The sequence below is a fragment of the Aquarana catesbeiana genome, linkage group LG12, assembly GCF_042186555.1.
Source record: "Aquarana catesbeiana isolate 2022-GZ linkage group LG12, ASM4218655v1, whole genome shotgun sequence".
Taxonomy (NCBI): Eukaryota; Metazoa; Chordata; class Amphibia; order Anura; family Ranidae; genus Aquarana; species Aquarana catesbeiana.
This window is the reverse complement of record NC_133335.1, coordinates 25,313,580-25,335,021: the sequence shown is the minus strand read 5'-3', so window position 1 is coordinate 25,335,021 and position 21,442 is coordinate 25,313,580. Positions and strand designations below refer to the sequence as shown.

The 21,442-nt window shown below is 44.2% G+C and overlaps 1 protein-coding gene across 2 annotated transcripts in view; it reads right to left on the bottom strand.

Annotated features, from left to right (window-relative positions):
• LOC141114016 (protein-tyrosine kinase 6-like) overlaps window positions 1-21,442 on the bottom strand; it is a 77,515-nt gene that overhangs the window by 10,881 nt on the left and 45,192 nt on the right. For both annotated transcript variants that reach the window (XM_073607438.1, XM_073607439.1), the window contains 2 exons: window positions 17,307-17,470; window positions 9,945-10,098 (listed from right to left, as the gene is read on the bottom strand). In XM_073607438.1, coding sequence (XP_073463539.1) covers window positions 9,945-10,098; window positions 17,307-17,470 — 318 coding nt within the window. The remainder of the gene's footprint in view (window positions 1-9,944; window positions 10,099-17,306; window positions 17,471-21,442) is intronic.

The following is a 21,442-nucleotide window of genomic DNA, read 5'->3' as shown; positions in this document are numbered from 1 at the left end:
AGTTACAAGGCCATTTAGTAACCAAACCCAAAAGGCCTTTTCTGAAGCTCCTGTAGCACTGGTAGATTTCTAATCTACTGCTGATAGGTAAATCTAGTGGGTTACTTGTTAGGTGAAGTTAAATTTGCCTCTGTTCCAGCTTGGCTGAGTTGCGTGTAGTTTCACACTGCGCTGGTGGGTGTCGTCGTCAATATGGGCCAGTGTTGGAAAGGCAACGTGTTGAAGCGTATGAGTGCTCCTCTGTCCCGGAGACAACTCGGTGGAGGTGGTCCTCCGAGTTGCATTCTAGGAGAGGGTATTTATGGGACAGACGCCATGTTTAGGGGTTCGTTTTCCACCCACCTGCTGGCCCTCCTGGCCAACATGTATGCGTTAGGAGTACCACCTCGTGGTCCTCCGATCCGGAGGCCCACGTCGCTGCAGCATGTGGGTGGGCCCAGAAGCCTGTCTGGGGCCTGCCACAGCGGCAGAGGAATGGTCCTGGGCTGTCTATCCAGAGTGAAGAAGCTGGACAACTGAGGAGATCCCAGGGGAGGACCCGTCATGGAAGGATCCTGCAGAGTGCTGGTCTGGAGAGGGGCCTGGTGACTCAGTTGGAAGACGTATCCTGAAGTAATCTTACTGCATAGTACTGCCGGGTTGGCTTAAAGGTTCAAGTGCTGTGTCTGATATTCACCGTAAACCATTACATCCTGTGGCAGAGGATCGTACGGGTTTTGCTCCAAACAAGTCTGTGGCAGAGACTTTTGTTCGTGCTGCGCAGTGGCTGCTAGGCAAGTGAGAGAAACCTATCCAGGCGGGCAAAGATTGAATCCCACAAGGGGAGCACATTCAGCTACAAGCGTTCAATCCCTAACGAAGTACTAAAGAATACTAAGAAAAGGTATTTGAGCTTCCCTGCAACTTTCCTCCTACCTCTTTCCTGCTACTTCCTTTATTACCTGTTCATTAAAGCATTGGAAAAGATGCGCCAGTGAAAGCCCGGGAGCTACGTGATCAGAGGAACAAGTGGGAGGAGCCTAGCCTACTTGATACCGCGTGGGACGCGTGTATGTGTGTTGGCGCCAGAGAAGAAGAGAGGCCTCGTGATCGTGCTGAGATCAGAGTGCGGCCATGTCTTTTTCGGTGATGCAACCAACTATGGGACCTAAGATGTTCCCTACAAGCACCGTTGCAGGTGCTATGCTGACCGGAACCTTGCTTACGGATACCGGCATTCGTCTGAAACCGCAGGGAAGGTTTGTTCTCTATACAGTCGGAGATATTGAAGGGCTGGGCATGCTTTGCCACAAGTGTGAGGGACTGGCCATACATCTCCGTCCATTTGTTCGCTGCCTGCAATGTGGAGAATATTTGTTTGTAGTGGAGCAACCTACCATGTCGCCCCGTGCTTATCGGGTGGACTGGGCTACAGGTATTGCCACAGTGAAAGCTGCTACTACTGCTGAAAAAGAAGGGCAGGCCGTGATTTCGCCTGTTATCATCGAAAGTGTTCCTGAGAGAGATTCTGTGGTAATTAACTCATCCGCGGACATTACTTTGATTTCCGCGTCCACTACGCCTATCCCCGTTGTACCTGTCCAGAGGAAGGTGGGATATGTGAAGGCTTCCCGCGGCCGTGGTCAAGGCCTACCCCAGAGACTACCCAAACCGGATCCCGAGGAGTCCACGTCAAGGACGGGTGAGAGATCAAAGGGGAATGTATCTGGGACTTTGTGTAGATATTTGCCAGTGGAAGAGCTGAGAGATTCGCAGATAGATTCCATGTCGGATCTCCCTGGTGATGATGACCTGAGACAATGCCACAGGAAATGTGTGTGCCTCCTGGTTTGGGGAAAAATAGATCTTTGCCGAAATTTGCACATTTGCAGAGAGTGCTTAACAAGCGCGTGGCCACGGAATATGGTCTGGAGTTCCCCTATGTTACTCAGGACATTATGCAAGAGATTGAAGCCAACCAGGAGCTCTGGTACAGTGAAGCTGTTTGGAACTATTTGTCTGTGCCTAAGCCTTTCCGGAAAACTGGATATTCTGTTGCTATGGATGAACGCTTCAGTGGATGTTTCCTGCACTGGAGCTATGGTCGGCACATTCATGCTGACAAAGTGGTCATTTGCAGACCCGGAAAAGATGAGTGTACTTTATTACTACAGTGGATAAACTGGGAAAGAAACTGACATTGCCAGATCCTCGGTTTTATTGGTAATTATGGACAAAGAACTGTGGAGTATGTAGATAGACAGTGTCAGTGTTTAGAGATCTTCGTGATCAAGATTTGATGTTCATTTCAGTGTTTCTAAATCCAAGGACTTTTTTTCTAGCCAGATTTCCTTTGTTTAAAAGATGTGATATACATATATATATATATATATTTATATATATATATATATATATATATATATATATACATATACACACACACACATATATATATATATATATATATATATACACATATATATATATATATATATATATATATATATATATATATATATATATATATATATATATATAGGGATGGACTCCTCAAGTTATTTTAGTTGGTTCCTTAACCACTTGCCGACCGCCTCGCGCAGATATACTGCGGCAGAACGGCACAGGCAGGCAAAATCACGTACCTGGTCCGACCGGACCCCCCCCCCCCGGTGCCCGAGGCGGTCGGCTTTGGTCTGGGAGCATTCAGAGATGAGGGGGAGGCCATCCATTCGTGGCCCCCCCCTCGCGATCGCTCTCAGCCAATGAGAATGTTCCCCTGCCTCTGTATAGTACACAGAGGCAGGGGATGTGATGTGATCTCTCCTCGGCTCGGCGGTTTCCGTTCCGGCGCCGAGGAGAGAAGACATCTGAGTGAGTTGCACAACACAACACACACAGTAGAACATGCCAGGCGCAAAAAACACCCCCCTTTACCCCCCGATCCCCCCCCATCACCCCCCGATCACCCCTCCCCCCCCCCGTCACACTGACACCAAGCAGTTTTTTTTTTCTGATTACTGCATGGTGTCAGTTTATGACAGTTAGTGTGGTAGGGCAGTAAGTGTTAGCCCCCTTTAGGTCTAGGGTACCCCCCTAACCCCCCCTAATAAAGTTTTAACCCCTTGATCACCCCCCGTCACCAGTGTCGCTAAGCGATAATTTTTCTGATCGCTGTATTAGTGTCGCTGGTGACGCTAGTTAGGGAGGTAAATATTTAGGTTCGCTGTCAGCGTTTTATAGCGACAGGGACCCCCATATACTACCTAAAAATTGTTTTAACACCTTGATTGCCCCATAGTTAACCCTTTAACCACTGATCACCGTATAACCAGTACGGGTGACGCTGGTTAGTTAGTTTATTTTTTATAGTGTCAGGGCACCCGCTGTTTATTACCTAATAAAGGTTTAGCCCCCTGATCGCCCGGCGGTGAAATGCGTCGCCCTAGGCAGCGTCAGATTAGCGCCAGTACCGCTAACACCCACGCACGCAGCATACGCCTCCCTTAGTGGTATATTATCTGAACGGATCAATATCTGATCCGATCAGATCTATACTAGTGTCCCCAGCAGTTTAGGGTTCCCAAAACGCAGTGTTAGCGGGATCAGCCCAGATACCTGCTAGCACCTGCGTTTTGCCCCTCCGCCCGGCCCAGCCCACCCAAATGCAGTATCGATGGATCACTGACACTTACAAAACACTAAACGCATAACTGCAGCGTTCGCAGAGTCAGGCCTGATCCCTGCGATCGCTAACAGTTTTTTTGGTAGTGTTTTGGTGAACTGGCAAGCGCCAGCGGCCTAGTACACCCCGGTCGTAGTCAAACCAGCACTGCAGTAACACTTGGTGACGTGGCGAGTCCCATAAGTGCAGTTCAAGCTGGTGAGGTGGCAAGCACAAGTAGTGTCCCACTGCCACCAAGAAGAAGACAAACACAGGCCCGTTGTGCCCATAATACCCTTCCTGCTGCATTCGCCAATCCTAATTGGGAACCCACCACTTCTGCAGCGCCCGTACTTCCCCTATTCACATCCCCAACCAAATGCAGTCGGCTGCATGAGAGGCATTTTCTTTATGTCCTCCCGAGTACCCCTACCCAACGAACCCCCCCAAAAAAGATGTTGTGTCTGCAGCAAGCGCGGATATAGGCGCGACACCCGCTATTATTTTCCCTCCTGTCCTGACAATCCTGGTCTTTGCATTGGTGAATGTTTTGAACGCTACCATTCACTAGTTGAGTATTAGCGTAGGGTACAGCATTGCACAGACTAGGCACACTTTCACAGGGTCTCCCAAGATGCCATCGCATTTTGAGAGACCCGAACCTGGAACCGGTTACAGTTATAAAAGTTACAGTTACAAAAAAAAGTGTAAAAAAAAAAAAAAAAAAAAAAACACAAAAAAGATATAAAATAAAAAAAAATAGTTGTCGTTTCATTGTTCTCTCTCTCTCTATTCTCTCTCTATTGTTCTGCTCTTTTTTACTGTATTCTATTCTGCAATGTTTTATTGTTATTATGTTTGCTTTTCAGTTATGCAATTTTTTATACTTTACCGTTTACTGTGCTTTATTGTTAACCATTTTTTTGTCTTCAGGTACGCCATTCACGACTTTGAGTGGTTATACCAGAATGATGCCTGCAGGTTTAGGTATCATCTTGGTATCATTCTTTTCAGCCAGCGGTCGGCTTTCATGTAAAAGCAATCTTAGCGGCTAATTAGCCTCTAGACTGCTTTTACAAGCAGTGGGAGGGAATGCCCCCCCACCGTCTTCCGTGTTTTTCTCTGGCTCTCCTGTCTCAACAGGGAACCTGAGAATGCAGCCGGTGATTCAGCCAGCTGACCATAGAGCTGATCAGAGACCAGAGTGGCTCCAAACATCTCTATGGCCTAAGAAACCGGAAGCTACGTGCATTTTATGACTTAGATTTCGCCGGATGTAAACAACGCTATTGGGAAATTGGGGAAGCATTTTATCACACCGATCTTGGTGTGGTCAGATGCTTTGAGGGCAGAGGAGAGATCTAGGTTCTAATAGACCCCAATTTTTTCAAAAAAAGAGTACCTGTCACTACCTATTGCTATCATAGGGGATATTTACATTCCCTGAGATAACAATAAAATGATTTAAAAAAAAAAAAAAATGAAAGGAACAGTTTAAAAATAAGTTAAAAAAAAAAAAAAAAAAAAAAGCACCCCTGTCCCCCCCTGCTCTCACGCTAAGGCGAACGCAAGCGTCGGTCTGGCGTCAAATGTAAACAGCAATTGCACCATGCATGTGAGGTATCACCGCGAAGGTCAGATCGAGGGCAGTAATTTTAGCAGTAGACCTCCTCTGTAAATCTAAAGTGGTAACCTGTAAAGGCTTTTAAAGGCTTTTAAAAATTTATTTATTTTGCTGCCACTGCACGTTTGTACGCAATTTTAAAGCATGTCATGTTTGTGCCATGTACTCGGCCTAAGATCATCTTTTTTATTTCATCAAACATTTGGGCAATATAGTGTGTTTTAGTGCATTAAAATTTTAAAAAGTGTGTTTTTTTCCCCAAAAAATGAGTTTGAAAAAACGCTGCGCAAATACTGTGTGAAAAAAAAAATGAAACACCCACCATTTTAATCGGTAGGGCCTTTGCTTAAAAAATATATAATGTTTGGGGGTTCAAAGTAATTTTCTTGCAAAAAAAAATAATTTTTCATGTAAACAAAAAGTGTCAGAAAGGGCTTTGTCTTCAAGTGGTCAGAAGAGTGGGTGATGTGTGACATAAGCTTCTAAATGTTGTGCATAAAATGCCAGGAAAGTAGACACCCCAAGCTATTTGCTGAGAGGCATGTCGAGTCCATGGAATATTTTATATTGTGACACAAGTTGCGGGAAAGAGACAAATTATTTTTTTTTTTTTTTGCACAAAGTTGTCACTAAATGATATATTGCTCAAACATGCCATGGGAATATGTGAAATTACACCCCAAAATACATTCTGTTGCTTCTCCTGAGTACGGGGATACCACATATGTGAGACTTTTTGGGAGCCTAGCCTCGTACGGGACCCCGAAAACCAAGCACCGCCTTCAGGCTTTCTAAGGGCGTAAATTTTGTTTTCACTCTTCACTGCCTATCACAGTTTCGGAGGCCATGGAATGCGCAGGTGTCACAAACCCCCCCCCAAATTACCCCATTTTGGAAAGTAGACACCCCAAGCTATTTGCTGAGAGGTATAGTGAGTATTTTGCAGACCTCACTTTTTGTCACAAAGTTTTAAAAATTGAAAAAAGAAAAAAAAATTTTTTTTCTTGTCTTTCTTCATTTTCAAAAACAAATGAGAGCTGCAAAATACTCGCCATGCCTCTCAGCAAATAGCTTGGGGTGTCTACTTTCCAAAATGGGGTCATTTGGGGGGGGGGGGGGGGGGTTTGTGCCACCTGGGCATTCCATGGCCTCCGAAACTGTGATAGGCAGTGAAGAGTGAAATCAAAAATTTACACCCTTAGAAATCCTGAAGGCGGTGATTGGTTTTCGGGGCCCCGTGCGCGGCTAGGCTCCTAAAAAGTCCCACACATGTGGTATCCCCATACTCAGGAGAAGCAGCTAAATGTATTTTGGGGCGCAATTCCACATATGCCCATGGCCTGTGTGAGCAATATATCATTTAGTGACAACTTTGTGCAACAAAAAAAAAAAATTGTCACTTTCCCGCAACTTGTGTCAAAATATAAAATATTCAATGGACTCAACATGCCTCAAAGCAAATAGCTTGGGGTGTCTACTTTCCAAAATGGGGTCATTTGGGGGGGGGTTTATGCCATCTGGGCATTTTATGGCCTTCAAAACAGTGATAGGTAGTGAGGAGTAAAATCAAAAATGTACGCCCTTAGAAATCCTGAAGGCGGTGCTTGGTTTTCGGGGCCCCGTACGCGGCTAGGCTCCCAAAAAGTCCCACACATGTGGTATCCCCGTACTCAGGAGAAGCAGCTGAATATATTTTGGGGTGCAATTCCACATATACCCATGGCCTGTGTGAGCAATATATCATTTAGTGACAACTTTTTGTATTTTTTTTTTTTTTTGTCATTATTCGATCACTTGGGACAAAAAAAATTAATATTCAACGGGCTCAACATGCCTCTCAGCAATTTCCTTGGGGTGTCTACTTTCCAAAATGGGATCATTTGTGGGGGTTTTGTACTGCCCTGCCATTTTAGGCAGTCATAAATTAAAGGCTGTGTAAATTCCAGAAAATGTACCCTAGCTTGTAGACGCTATAACCTTTGCGCAAACCAATAAATATACACTTATTGACATTTTTTTACCAAAGACATGTGGCCGAATACATTTTGGCCTAAATGTATGACTAAAATTGAGTTTATTGGATTTTTTTTATAACAAAAAGTAGAAAATATCATTTTTTTTTCAAAATTTTCGGTCTTTTTCCGTTTATAGCGCAAAAAATAAAAACGGCAGAGGTGATCAAATACCATCAAAAGAAAGCTCTATTTGTGGGAAGAAAAGGACGCAAATTTCGTTTGGGTACAGCATTGCATGACCGCGCAATTAGCAGTTAAAGTGACGCAGTGCCAAATTGTAAAAAGTGCTCTGGTCAGGAAGGGGGTAAATCCTTCCGGGGCTGAAGTGGTTAAAGGAAATATAAGAAAGATTATGGGAAGAGAGTTTCATTTTTCTTTCGGGATGAGACTTTGCTCCTAAACTGTATATATCTCGTGTGTGCGTTTAACTTTGTTTCTTTTCAGGAGCAAGTGGATCTCCTATCAAGCTGTTAGGCTTTTCAGCTAGATTGATAGTGGGGTTGTGACAGTCATGATGTGGTTTTGTTTGCGGATGTGAATATATTGTTTTAAAAATGTTGAAATTGTAATGTCTTTCTACTGTCTTTTCTTTTTTTCTTTACTTTAATCCAAGTTTTAACTTCCAATACCTACTCTCAGGCTTGGGATTTATTTTTGACAGACGTTGAGGACAACGTCTATTGTAGTGGGGGGGAGTATGTAGCGCTGGTAGATTTCTAATCTACTGCTGATAGGTGAAGTTAAATTTGCCTCTGTTCCAGCTTGGCTGAGTTGCGTGTAGTTTCACACTGCGCTGTTGGGTGTCATTGTTACCATGGGCCAGTGTTGGAAAGGCAGCGTGTTGAAGCATATGAGTGCTCCTCTGTCCCGGAGACAACTCGGTGGAGGTGGTCCTCCGAGTTGCATTCTGGGAGAGGGTATTTATGGGACAGATGCCATGTTTAGAGGTTCGTTTTCCGTCCACCTGCTGGCCCTCCTGGCCGACAGGTATGCGTTAGGAGTACCACCTCGTGGTCCTCTAAACCGGAGGCCCACGTCGCTGCAGCGTGTGGGTGGGCCCAGAAGCCTGTCTGGGGCCTACCACAGCGGCTGAGGAATGGTCCTGGGTTGTCTATCCAGAGTGAAGAAGCTGGACAACTGAGGAGATCCCAGGGGAGGACCCGTCATAGAAGGATCATGCAGAGTGCTGGTCTGGAGAGGGGCCTGGTGACTCAGTTGGAGGGTGTATCCTGAAGTAATCTTACTGCATAGTACTGCCGGGTTGGCTTAAAGGTTCAAGTGCTGTGTCTGATATTCACCGTAAACCATTACATCCTGTGGCAGAGGATCGTACGGGTTTTGCTCCAAACAAGTCTGTGGCAGAGACTTTTGTTCGTGCTGCGCACTGGCTGCTAGGCAAGTGAGAGAATCCTATCCAGGCGGGCAAAGATTGAATCCCACAAGGGAGCACATTCAGCTACAAGCGTTCAATCCCTAACGATGTACTAAAGAATACTAAGAAAAGGTGTTTGAGTTTCCCTGCAACTTTCCTCCTACCTCTTTCCTGCTACTTTCTTTATTACCTGTTCATTGAAGCATTGGAAAAGATACTCAAGTGGCTGGTGCCTACATTGTCCGGAGGTAAACTCAATGGGACCCTAGACCCGGTGGCGAAAGTGAAGGTAACAGCTTTAAACCAGCAGCTCCACCGAGAGTTATTGCTACACTCCCAATGTGGTTACCTCTTCAGCCCACCCTTTGGCCTAGACTTGCTTTCGACCATAGTTCCCCAGTTCCTTTCCTGCCCACGCTGGTGTTTCCCCAGTCTTCCTATCGCGTACATCATACTAAGTTAAGTTCAGTGGGGATGGAAGGATCCTCCTGTAATGGACTCAGCAGGTGTGCAAACCTGGAACTCAGGACATATAGCTCACCTTGAGTCATTGGTAGAGATAAGGTGAAAGAGCTTAGATTTCTTTAGCAGCCACAGATTGGTTTATGTGTGCTGCTGGACCTAAAGCACTGGGCAGTACGCTTTGTGGAGGTGGAGTAGAGAATCCAGTAAGCTACAGACCAGAAGACCTGAGCTGCATCTTTTTCCATTATGGATAATTTTGTTATTGAAGAACTCTGTAAAACCTATTCTTGTACAGTGAACTTTAAACCTGATTGCCATGACTTAATTTATTCTACCAGTTAATGTGTTTATTGTTATGCAAGGCATATGCTAATGACATACTGCAGGCATTAGTGACTGCCAACAATCGCTCAGTGGATCGATGCGATCAATTATAATTTAAGAAGGGAGGAATTGGCATATAAACATAGGAAATGCCCCTAAAAATTTCGGAAAATTTGGTTTAGATGGCTGGACTCCAATTTGTCGGTGTGATTAGCAAAATCTATAATTTATTGGTATGTAGTACTACAGGACTTGTTCAATTTAATCTGGATACTGCATGATCAATTTTCGATGGTGTGTTTTCTCCTTTTTTTTTTTTTTTTTTTTTTGTATGTTGTTTTTGCTTTGTTGTAAGTTGTAAAAATGTTCTCAATAAAAACTATATGATTCAAAAAAAGAGACTGGCAACATGGTACAGGTGTGTTTGGACATGCAAGTAATTGGGAACCAGGATACAAGTTTTCAGCTCACCTTACTGAATCATTGTTATAGTCATCCACAAACCTTTAGAAATTGTCTGGATAAGGACTTTTCGTCTTCCCTCTGTCCACTTCCCTTTCCAAAGAGACATTTCAGGAACTTTATTGTAGTACACTTTTTCCTCCAAGGTAAAGTCTGATGAGGGCCTCTCCCAGGTGTCCTCCATGTGGCTGGGATCCTATTAGGACAAACACACACCTCTCATAAGCAAATTTAAAGTGAACCACATTGTAATGTAGAACAGCTTTTAAATCCTTATACACATTTTCATTTCAGTGACCAGACATGTGGCATTTTAATTCTAAGTTGAAAGGCAGCCTGCACACTTACCTGTCCACTGGCGGCCCTAACTGTCTGCTCCAGACTCAGCAGTGACCTATGTCTTGATTGCAGCACTGCTCCTCCTCTGCTTGGCTAGTATCCCAGTGGTGGGGCAACAGAATGCAACCTCCCAGAACCTCCCAGCAGTTACTTGCTTCCGCCTGTCTTGTCAGCTGTGGATTAACGAGTCTGGCCACACTCCCCCCAGTGCAGGAGACCTTATTTGAAATGCATCGGCCTGTGCCTCTGTGCTTGCCATAGTGTTTCCTACTGACTAAGTGTCCAGGGCCTGTTTGTTGGTTTGTTTCTGTTGCTGACCTCTTCTATGTAGTTGTATACTTCTTCTATTACTGCCTGCCCTGACCTTTGCTATGTTCTCAGATTTCTTTACTGCCTGCTGCCTGCCCCGACCTTTGCTATTTTCATGGATTATGTCTGCTAATAGCCCCAAGCCCTAATTCCTTTCAGAGTGTCTTTCTTGTTTCTCCCATCAGTGTATGGAACATTTATTCTCTTCTACCCTGGGCCCTCTAGCGATTTGTGTAGGTGAAAGCTACACTTGCCCTCTGTTAACCCTGTTGTCAGGTTTCTGTGGTTGTGAGCCCTTGTAGAAAGCCAACGTGTGGTTTCCCAAGGCGCAGAGTCTAAGCCCCTGCCTGCTTTTTCACCAGCCCCGGATGGTGGGGATGGACTTGCAGCAAGCTGGAACCAGGTCGCAGCCCTCCAGGTACGCATAGCTGACAATGCGGAGACCGCTTGTGTATGCAGAGTACAGATGGTAGACTAAGCCGGAGTCGGTACACAGGAGGTCAGACACAGAATATAAGTAATGCAAGACACACCGGGAGCTCAGAGAAACTAGGAAGTTGCTCAGGCAACCCAGGCTGCACTGAGCATGTCTATTTCTGGCCATAGACAGATCAAATCGATGTGTGGGCAGGCTGAATTTACCCTAGTTGATCAATGATCAACTTGGTTACAACCATATAGGAAAAAAATTGTTGCGCTCTAAAACAGTGAATAAACAAAAACATGAATAGTCTAAAGTAATATAAAGTCCAACTAGCAAAAAAAAAAATAACTGAATGAAGAGCCAGATGGAAATAAACAAGCGAGAGACATCAATCACAAAAAGTGCTTGTGCAAACAGATCCGAAAGGGAATTCTCCATCTTGTGAACTCACCAACAGAAAGATCAGGATGTACTCTTACCCCAGAGTGTAGACACTCTAGTCATGGAAGTTAAGATTGGCATTTGGATATTCACAACTGATGTGCATCTACGGAAGATTCAGGGCAGATGGTGTGCGTCCCACACACCTTTTCTCCTACACTGAACTCTGATCATTTTGGATAATCCAGCGGGAACCCAAAAGTGTAAAAACCTTCTTACAGGGAGTTAATTCAATAAATAATACACTTACACATATCAAAAAGTGTACAGGCAAAAGTTAAAACCAACAGCAATCGGTACCGATATGAATAAGCGCAGTGACAGGTCTGTTTATCCTCGCTCGACTGGTTTCGTCACAAATGGACTTCTTCCCGGGCATGTCGGTTGGGTACAACCAGCCTGTTGGATTTTGTATGCAATTATTGCTAGCGGCAATGTGAACACAATGGCTCCACAGGAGCCGACTGTGTTGATGGGGAAATCAGGTTGTTTTATGACTCTCTTTGCCGTTTACTATGAGATTTATCTCCTAACAAGAGTTTTAACCATGTTTTGATGTGCAAATTTATTTATTGTCTCCATTCAATTTCATTTTCCCACCAGAAGTTGAACATACCCCAGAGGGTGTCACCTCATATTTTTGACACACCGCCCAGCTATCATGTCAGTGGCGTTGTGCATTCCGATGCTTCGGATCTGCACACGTATTACGTCTGACGCCGGGCTATGTGGAATCCTTCCTTGGGTACAGTTCTTTGATTACTGTGTCCCATTGGTCGGAACACACTACATGACTTTAGTTCACATTGAGGCTTGGATCCCATTAACATATATCTGGCCTCTTTTTCAGTCGGTCATGTGACCTAGATATCACATGATCGCACCACGAGGTTTCACCGTCCTATAAGTGACTCTGGATTGGGAAATCTCTCACGATACACCGCCCAGCTGTGTTGTCAGTGGCGTTGCGCATCCCGATGCTTCGGGTCTGTGCACGTATTACGTCCGATGCTGGGCTGTGTATAACCCTTCCTTGGGTACTGTTCTATGAATACCAGGCCTCATTGGTACTAGCTTATCACATTATGGGAGTTCACATTGAGGCTTGGAACTCATGAACACATGTCCGGCTGTGTATAACCCTCCCTTGGGTACTGTTCTATGAATACCAGGCCTCATTGGTCCTAGCTTATCACATGGTGGGAGTTCACATTGAGGCTTGGAACTCATGAACACATGTCCGGCCTCCTTTTCAGTTACTGATAGGATTGAAACCCCTTTTTTCATTTCAAACTCTGGTGTAACATATATTGATTTAGTTATATGTTATCTAGTGCCACCTAATAATTTGTTCGTTCTGCCTGTGTCACTGGCCATCCAGCTGGTCGTCAGACTCCGCCCCCTTGGAGGACGGATCTCTGGCATATTAGTGTATATATTCAATGGCAATGTGAGGAGATACAGTTTTGCCCCAGTTGAAGACCCCTTAATGTTAAAACCGGTGGGACCAGCATTTCTTGTATCCCACATTGCTCTTATCTTATTTTATTACTTGTTTTTTGTGATCACTTTTATTACCTTGGAGTCTACCATTTGACTTTTTTAATAAACCCAATTGGTTTTTGACCTGCACCATTGGAGTCCTTCTCCTTTCCTCTGTTTTATATGATTACTTCCTGGAGCCTTCATGGAACAGCTTCGGAGACGGCTATCAGGCTGGGGAGCACTTGGAGTCTGCGCAGTTCAGGAGCCGAGGATATTACCTTGAACCAGGTCTCATTCATCTGTGTCTAGCACCCGAGCAACCTCCTATGAATACAGCACAAGATCCCAAGCTTGTTTGACCCCTCTGTCATACGACATTCGGGGTCCATCACAGCTGGTAAGAGTACCCATTTACTTTTCGAGTTTCGTTGTTATTGACTACAGACAAGCCTTACACCATTTTTCCAAGATTGGGACTACCTCCATCAAAGGGACATACCATTCAACACTCTTGTGGACACTTTTTTCACCTACTTACTGGGCTATATTTAGTCTAGCCAATATGTTTTGGTTTCACATTTAGTTTTTTACTTATACTTTTTAATAGCGCTACACTGTCATTGAAAAAAAAAACAAAAAACCAGCCAGGTAATGATGGTGACATACATATGTTCGATTTGGCTTCGCCCATATATATTATCAGTGTTAGTATGGGGATCCAAAACAATGTAAGACTCCCAGGATGAGTTGATATAATCCAATATTAAAGAAGTCAGCATCAGTCTATGGATATATTGACCCCATAAATTCACTATTACTTAAATGGAACTGTCAGTTTCAGAGCGAATTTATGTGAGGAACCTTCGACTATGGTTGTTAAATGTTCCATTCTCCGTATGTCCGATATGATGGAAAGGGTTTTCATAACAGTGGGAGAAGCGGTAGAGAGTCATAGTTTGGGAATAGTTCTCTTAGCTGCTAATAGTATGAAGGACATCAGTCTACGATTAAATTTGTGGATATCAGGTACGGGGAGGCCTAAGATATAATGCATAGGGTTTAGGGGGATGGGAACCCCCATAAATTTTTCCAGGACCTTTTGTATTTGTGCCCAAAATTGGGTGACTAGAGGACATTCCCAGAAGATATGAAAGTGTGAGCCCACAGCTTTATTACATCACATTTTTGAGGTAGCTGGGTTGTATTTGTGTAGACGTTCTGGGGGAAATTTTGGGGGTGGATTCCCAGATATTCTTCCAATCTAATAGAGAGATGTCATGTTGGAGTGTCTGAGACCACCGCTTCATGTAGTGATGACTGTCCTTCAAGCGGTTGGCTTCGTGCAGGATTGTATATATGTTGGAGATTAAGTGGGGTTCATAGGGCCCGTTGGCACACAGAATTTCAAAGTTTATTGGTTTGTCCAGGGAAAGGGCGGGAGTTTTGGAGATTAAAAAATGTCTGAATTGTAAGTAAGCGTAGGGACACGTTTTAGGAATCTGGTGTTGTTTTTGTAAGTCAGTAAATAACAGTAAATGTCTCGTAGCTGGATTAACAAGATGCCTCAGCTGAAAGATACTGGCCCCAGTCCAATGTAACATACGATCATATGACAAGCTATCAGGAATGTCTGGGTGGAAGAGAAGGTTTATGAGAGGTGAGCATGGAGAAGATAATGAGTAACGCTCGGAACATCTTTTTCTTATTGCTAAAGTGAACAGCATTGGAGCTACGCATAAGCCTCTCAGCTGAGGCATGTGTCTGTCACTAGATGACAGGTAACACGGATGAACCAGTGAGGTAATGCTCATTTCGATTTCAGCCCACCTGTTTGGTGCTTTCCTGTGAGTCCAAGAAGTGAGGACTCTTAAATGAGAGGCGTAATAATATTTAATGAAATCAGGAGCCCCCAACCCGCCTCTATTTTTACGTGCCATGACCACCGATCCCGCCACCGGTTGGGACGCATTATTCCATATGAAGCGGAGACTTCTCCTTTGGAGAGCTTTCAGCTGTGGCATAGGAATGACTACTGGAAGTGTCTCGAATAGGTACAACAGCTTGGGAAGTATCGACATTTTGAGGATGTTTATACGTCCCAGGAGGGAGAGGGGAAGAGCTGTCCATTGGGTCAGGAGACGGTTAATCACCCTAAATAACGGTGGAAAATTAGCTATAGTATAACGAAGAGTATGATGACGTAAGCTGTACACCCAAGTATTTCAATGAAGCGGTACACCAATGGTAATTATAATTCTGTTAAGCATTGTTAATTGAGGAGACGTGATATTAATGGGTAGGGCTTCCGTTTTGGTGGCATTGATTTTATAGCCTGAGATGGTGCTAAATGCTGCTAGATTATTATGTAGTGATGGCAGGGACGTATGTGGGTATGTGAGCGTCAAGAGTACATCATCTGCAAAAAGGGATATTTTGTATTCTCTATGTTGCAAATATACTCCAGTGACATTGGGACTATCACGGATAGCAGCAGCCAGGGGTTCCAAACTTAGGACGAACAATAAGGGTGACAGGGGACATCCCTGCCTGGTACCGTTACTGAGAGGAAATGCAGGGGATGTGTGAGATGACAATTTTACCTGGGAGGTGGGATGAGAGTAAAGGGATCGGAGTGCTTGTATAAACGGTCTGGAAAAAACGTATTTTGCTAGAATTGCTAACATAAAGGGCCAACTGAGTCGGTCGAATGCTTTCTGGGCATCTAAACTTAGAATCAGGGCAGGGGTTTTTGTTCTGGTTAATAGATCAATAAGGTCTATTGTGCGCCTAGTGTTGTAACCTGCGTGTCGTGTAGGAACAAAGCCTACCTGGTCTCTGTGTATTAATGTAATATTTTCGAGAGTCTATTGGCCAATATTTATGTGAAGGTTTTGTAATCTGAATTTAGTAGGGCAATAGGGCGATAATTATCAGGGATAGATGGATCTTTGCCTGGCTTGGGTATTACTGTGATATGTGCATGTAAAAACTGAGATTGGGGTAAAGTACCTTTGAGTAAAGAGGAGAATAAATTTAACATGTGAGGGGTTAATATTGGAAGGAAAGTTTTGTAATATGAATAGGGGAGTCCATCTGGGCCTGGAGCTTTGTTTGAGGGGAGTAGTTTGATCACATCCGCCAATTCCTCAGCGGTGATTGGCATATTAAGTGAGGATAGCTGCTCTGGGGAAACTAGCGGTAATTTTAGGGATGATACGAAAGTGTTGAATTTCTCTTGTGAGAACTGTGTCGACGGGTCTGAGCCTAAGCAACTGTAAAGATTACGATAAAATTCTCCAAAAACTTTTGACATTTCCTGGGGAGAATAAGTAGGCGTACCATCAGACTGCACTATATGGTCAGGGATAGATAGGAATGGTCGTGGTTTTAACTTTTGGACTAGCATCCTATGTGGCTTATCTGCAAATTCATAAAATCTCTGTTTCGACCACAACATGGCTCTAGAGATTTTACCCATATCCAAAGCCTTAATTTGGTTTCGAATAGATACAACTGTACGTAGGCATGCTATCGTGGGAGATTGAAGCAAATGCACTTCTGCTGAGCGAAGTCGGGTTAGAAGATCTAATTTTTGCGGAGTCGATTCCCTTTTCTTGCGTGAACCAGCAGAAATGCATTCGCCTCTAAAGAAAGCCTTATGGGCGTCCCATAGGGTAGATTACGCTTGAGACAGAACCCACCTTTAGATGAAAATACTCAGTGAGTTTTGATTGGAGTAGGTTATTGGTGTCAATATTCCGCAAAAGGGACTGGTTCAGTCTCCAGTGGCATGTCTTGGGTAATGCAGAGTGTATGGCTAAATCTAATGTAATAGGGGCATGATCAGACCATGTAATAGGGCCTATTTCGGAGGCAACTATATAGGGTAATAGGGGTGCGGTGATCAGAAAGTGGTCTAAGCGGGTGTACAGTTTGTGCGGGGGGGAGTAAAAGGTATATTGCCTTTGTGTGGGATGTTTCACCCTCCATGTATCAAATCAATTTCCGAAACGAGGTGGACAGTTTGTGAGCTTGGAGCGGTGGGGTGTTTTGGAAAAGGGCATGCCTATCCTTACTAGGGGACATACATAAATTGAAATCGCCTCAGATTATTGTAAAAGGTTGTGGGGAGGAATGTAATCTTTTGAGAATTTTTGTGAGGAAGCCGATCTGCCCTGAATTAGGGGCATAAACATTGACCTGTAAGGGGAGTTTTGTGGTGGACACAGGTCAGGAGGACATACCTACCCCTGGGGTCCAGTGTTGAGGTAGTGATTTTCAATGGACAGGAGCGTTTGATCAAAATGGCTACACCCGCCCTTAATATATGCCTTTCTACTTTAGAAAAGATTGTAGTTAGGTGGCTTTTTAGAGACAGATGTGCAGGCTGCTTTTTTATCTCTTACTTTTATGAACGGTGTGAGTGGTAGGCAGTCATGGTTTTCTAGGTGATGTTGGTAGTAAATGACCAGATCGTGGACACAGGTAAAAGATCTTTCTTCATAGATGAAGAATCTTCCTGTATCTTCTCTTCTAATAGCGTAGTGGGTTACCACCTTGTTCTTCTGCACTGGAAAGAGGAGAAACATTTGTAAGATGTGAGCTTCTAATATAGTGGTCTCCAAACTGGCCCGGTGGGCCGGATGTGGCCCTTTGCATGCTTTTATTGGGCCTTTGAGGCATTATTCCACCCACTGTCTGCAACAGTGGGGTATGGCTCTTGCCACTGACATTAGTGATGGGGCACTATTCATCCTATTGACACTAACAATGGGGCGCTATTCCTCCCATGGACACCAATGATGGGGCACTATTTCTCCCACTGATATCAATGAAGGGGCACTATTCCTCCCACTGACATCAATGATTAGGCACTATTTCTCCCACTGACACCAATGATTAGGCACTATTGCTCCCACTGACACCAATGATGGGGCACTATTTCTCCCTCTGACACCAATGATGGGGCATTATATGTCCCCCTAATACCAATTATGGGCACTATTCCTTCCACTGACACCAACAATGAGGCACTATTCCTCCCACTGACACCAATGATGGAGCAGTATTCCTCCCAATGATGGGGCACTATTCCTACCACTGATACCTATTATGAGACACTATTATTGCCACTGACACCAATGATGGGGCACTATTCCTCACACTGACACCAGTGATGGAGCACTATTCCTCCCAATGATGGGTTACTATTCCTCCCATTGACACCAATGATGGGTCACTTTTCCCCCCACTGACACCAATGATGGGTCACTTGTGCAAGGATCGCTGTGTCCCTCTTTCTTGAGGTACACAGGAGAAGAATGGGCATTCAGTGTATTCAAGTTTTATTTAGTTTACTTTCTATTTATACTGTGGAAAATATTAGCATTTGTTTGTCACATGTGGGAACACATGGAGTGCCTGCAGCCGTATACTGTTTTATACAGTATCTCACAAAAGTAAGGAAGTAAATGTTTTTGTGCATGGCCTCTGTTAATATTTTAGGATCCAAAGGACATCAAGGAGAGAAGGGAGCTCCAGGACAAAGTAAAGAAGGCCCAGAAGGACCTTCTGGAGCTACAGTATCTCACAAAAGTGAGTACACTCCTTACATTTTTGTAAATATTTTATTATATCTTTTCATGTGACAACACTGAAGAAATGACACTTTGTACAATGTAAAGTAGTGAGTGTACAGCTTGTATAACAGTGTAAATTTGTTGTCCCCTCAAAATAACTCAACACACAGCCATTAATGTCTAAACCGCTTTCAACAAAAGTGAGTACACCCCTAAGTGAAAATGTCCTAATTGGTCCCAAAGTGTCAATATTTTGTGTGGCCACCATTATTTTCCAGCGCTGCCTTAACCCTCTTGGGTATGGAGTTCACCAGAGCTTGGCCAGTCCATCACCTTCCCCCTCAGCTTCTTTAGCAAGGCAGTGGTCGTCTTGGAGGTGTGTTTGGGGTCGTTATCATGTTTGAATACTGCCCTGCGGTCCAGTCTCCAAAGGGAGGGGATCATGCTCTTCTTCAGTATGCACAGTACATGTTGGGATTCATGGTTTCCTCAATGAACTGTAGCTCCCCAGTGCCGGCAGCACTCATGCAGCCCCAAACCATGACACTCCCACCACCATGCTTGACTGTAGGCAAGATACACTTGTCTTTGTACTCCTCACCTGGTTGCCACGACACACGCTTGACACCATCTGAACCAAATAAGTTTATCTTGGTCTTATCAGACCACCGGACATGGTTCCATTAATCCATGTCCTTAGTCTGCTTGTCCTCAGCAAACTGTTTGGGGGCTTTCTTGTGCCTCATCTTTAGAAGAGGCTTCCTTCTAGGATGACAGCCATGCAGACCAATTTGATGCAGAGTGCGGCTTATGGTCTGAGCACTGACAGGCTGACCCCTCCACCCCTTCAACCTCTGCAGCAACTCTGGCAGCACTCATACGTCTATTTCCCAAAGACAACCTCTGGATATGACGCTGTGCACGTGCACTCAACTTCTTTGGTTGACCATGGCGAGGCCTGTTCTGAGTGGAACCTGTCCTGTTAAACCGCTGTATTGTCTTGGCCACCGTGCTGCAACTCTCCGTGCTGCAAGTTTCAGGGTCTTGCCAATTTTCTTATAGCCTAGGCCATCTTTATGTAGAGCGACAGTTCTTTTTTTCAGATCCTCAGAGAGTTCTTTGCCATGAGGTGCCATGTTGAACTTCCAGTGACCAGTATGAGAGAGTGAGAGCGATAACACCAAATTTTACCACACCTGCTCCCCATTCACACCTGAGACCTTGTAACACTAACGAGTCACATGACATGGGGAGGGAAAATGGCTAATTGGGCCCAATTTGGACATTTTCACTTTGGGGTGTACTCGCTTTTGTTGCCAGCTGTTTAGAAATTATTGGCTATGTGTTGAGCTATTTTGAAGGGACAGCAAGTTTACACTGTTATACAAGCTGTACACTCACTACTTTACATTGTAGCGAAGTGTAATTTCTTCAGTGTTGTCACATGAAAAGATATAATAAAATATTTACAAAAATGTGAGGAGTGTACTCACTTTTGTGAGATACTGTGTATATGTGTGTGTGTATATATATATATATATATATATATATATATATATATATATAACCTTTTTTTTGGAGTACATCACGGGACACCGAGCCATAGTATTAACTACTGTATATGGGTAATATAGGCACCTTCAGGTGATGGACACTGGCACACCCAAGACAGGAAGTTTACTCCCTATATAACCCCTCCTCCTACCAGGAGTACCTCAGTTTTTGTAGCAAAGCAATATACACAACTCCCAAAAGAGGGGAGGGACCTCTGTGTCCCGTGATGTACTCCAAGAAAAGAATTTTACAGGTAAGCTGTTATAAAAATCCTATTTTATTTATCGTACATCACGGGACACAGAGCCATAGTATTAACTATATGGGACGTCCCATAGCAATGCCATTTGAGGGGAGGGAGACACAACCCGCAGGGCACCCACAGACTTGAGGACCTATACTGCTGCCTGCAGCACACTGCACCCGAAGGCGATATCCTCATGCCTTTTTACATCCAACTGATAAAACCTGGTAAATGTATGTACTAAAGACCAAGTTGCAGCCTTACAGATCTGAGCCATGGAGGCCTGGTGATGCACTGCCCAAGAAGCACTAACTGCTCTGGTAGAGTGCGCTTTGACTTGAAAAGGCGGAATCTTACCTTTTAAACCATAAGCCTGAATTATAACTTGCTGAATCCACTTAGAAATAGTGGATTTCGACGCTGCCTGTCCTTTCCTAGGACCTTCTGGCAGCACAAATAAGACAGTCTTCCGGATCTGAGCAGTCGTCTTTAAATAGACCTTGACTGCTCTCACCACATCAAGACTATGTAGTGACTTCTCTTCCCTAGAACAAGGTTTTGGAAAAAAAACAATGGTAGGACAATATCTTGGTTCAGGTGAAAACCTGAGACCACTTTAGGCAGAAAACTTGGACGAGGACGCAACACGACCCTGTCCTTGTGAATAATCAAATATGGCTCTTTACAAGAAAGAGCAGCCAATTCCGAAACCCTCCTTGCTGAGGATATAGCAACCAAGAACACTAACTTCCTTGTCAGAAGAACTAAGGGAGTATGCTGTATTGGTTCAAAGGGCTGTTTTTGCAACACTGACAAAACTAAGTTCAAGTCCCAAGGGTTCAAAGGTGATCTAACTGGCGGATTAAGCCGCATCACCCCTTGCATAAAAACTCGGACCAAAGAATGCGAAGCAAGCGGTCTTTGAAATAACACTGATAAAGCCGAGACTTGGCCTATAATAGTGCTTAAGGCCAGCTTAATCTCTACTGCTAAATGTAGAAAGGCAAGAATTCTGCCTATGCTATGCTTTCGGGGGTGCCAACCCTTGGATTCACACCAAGAAACATAAGCTCTCCAGACTCTATAATATATGATTCTGGAAGCTGGCTTCCTTGCATTAATCAAGGTAGAGATAACTGACCCGGCTAGCCCACGTTTCTTCAGA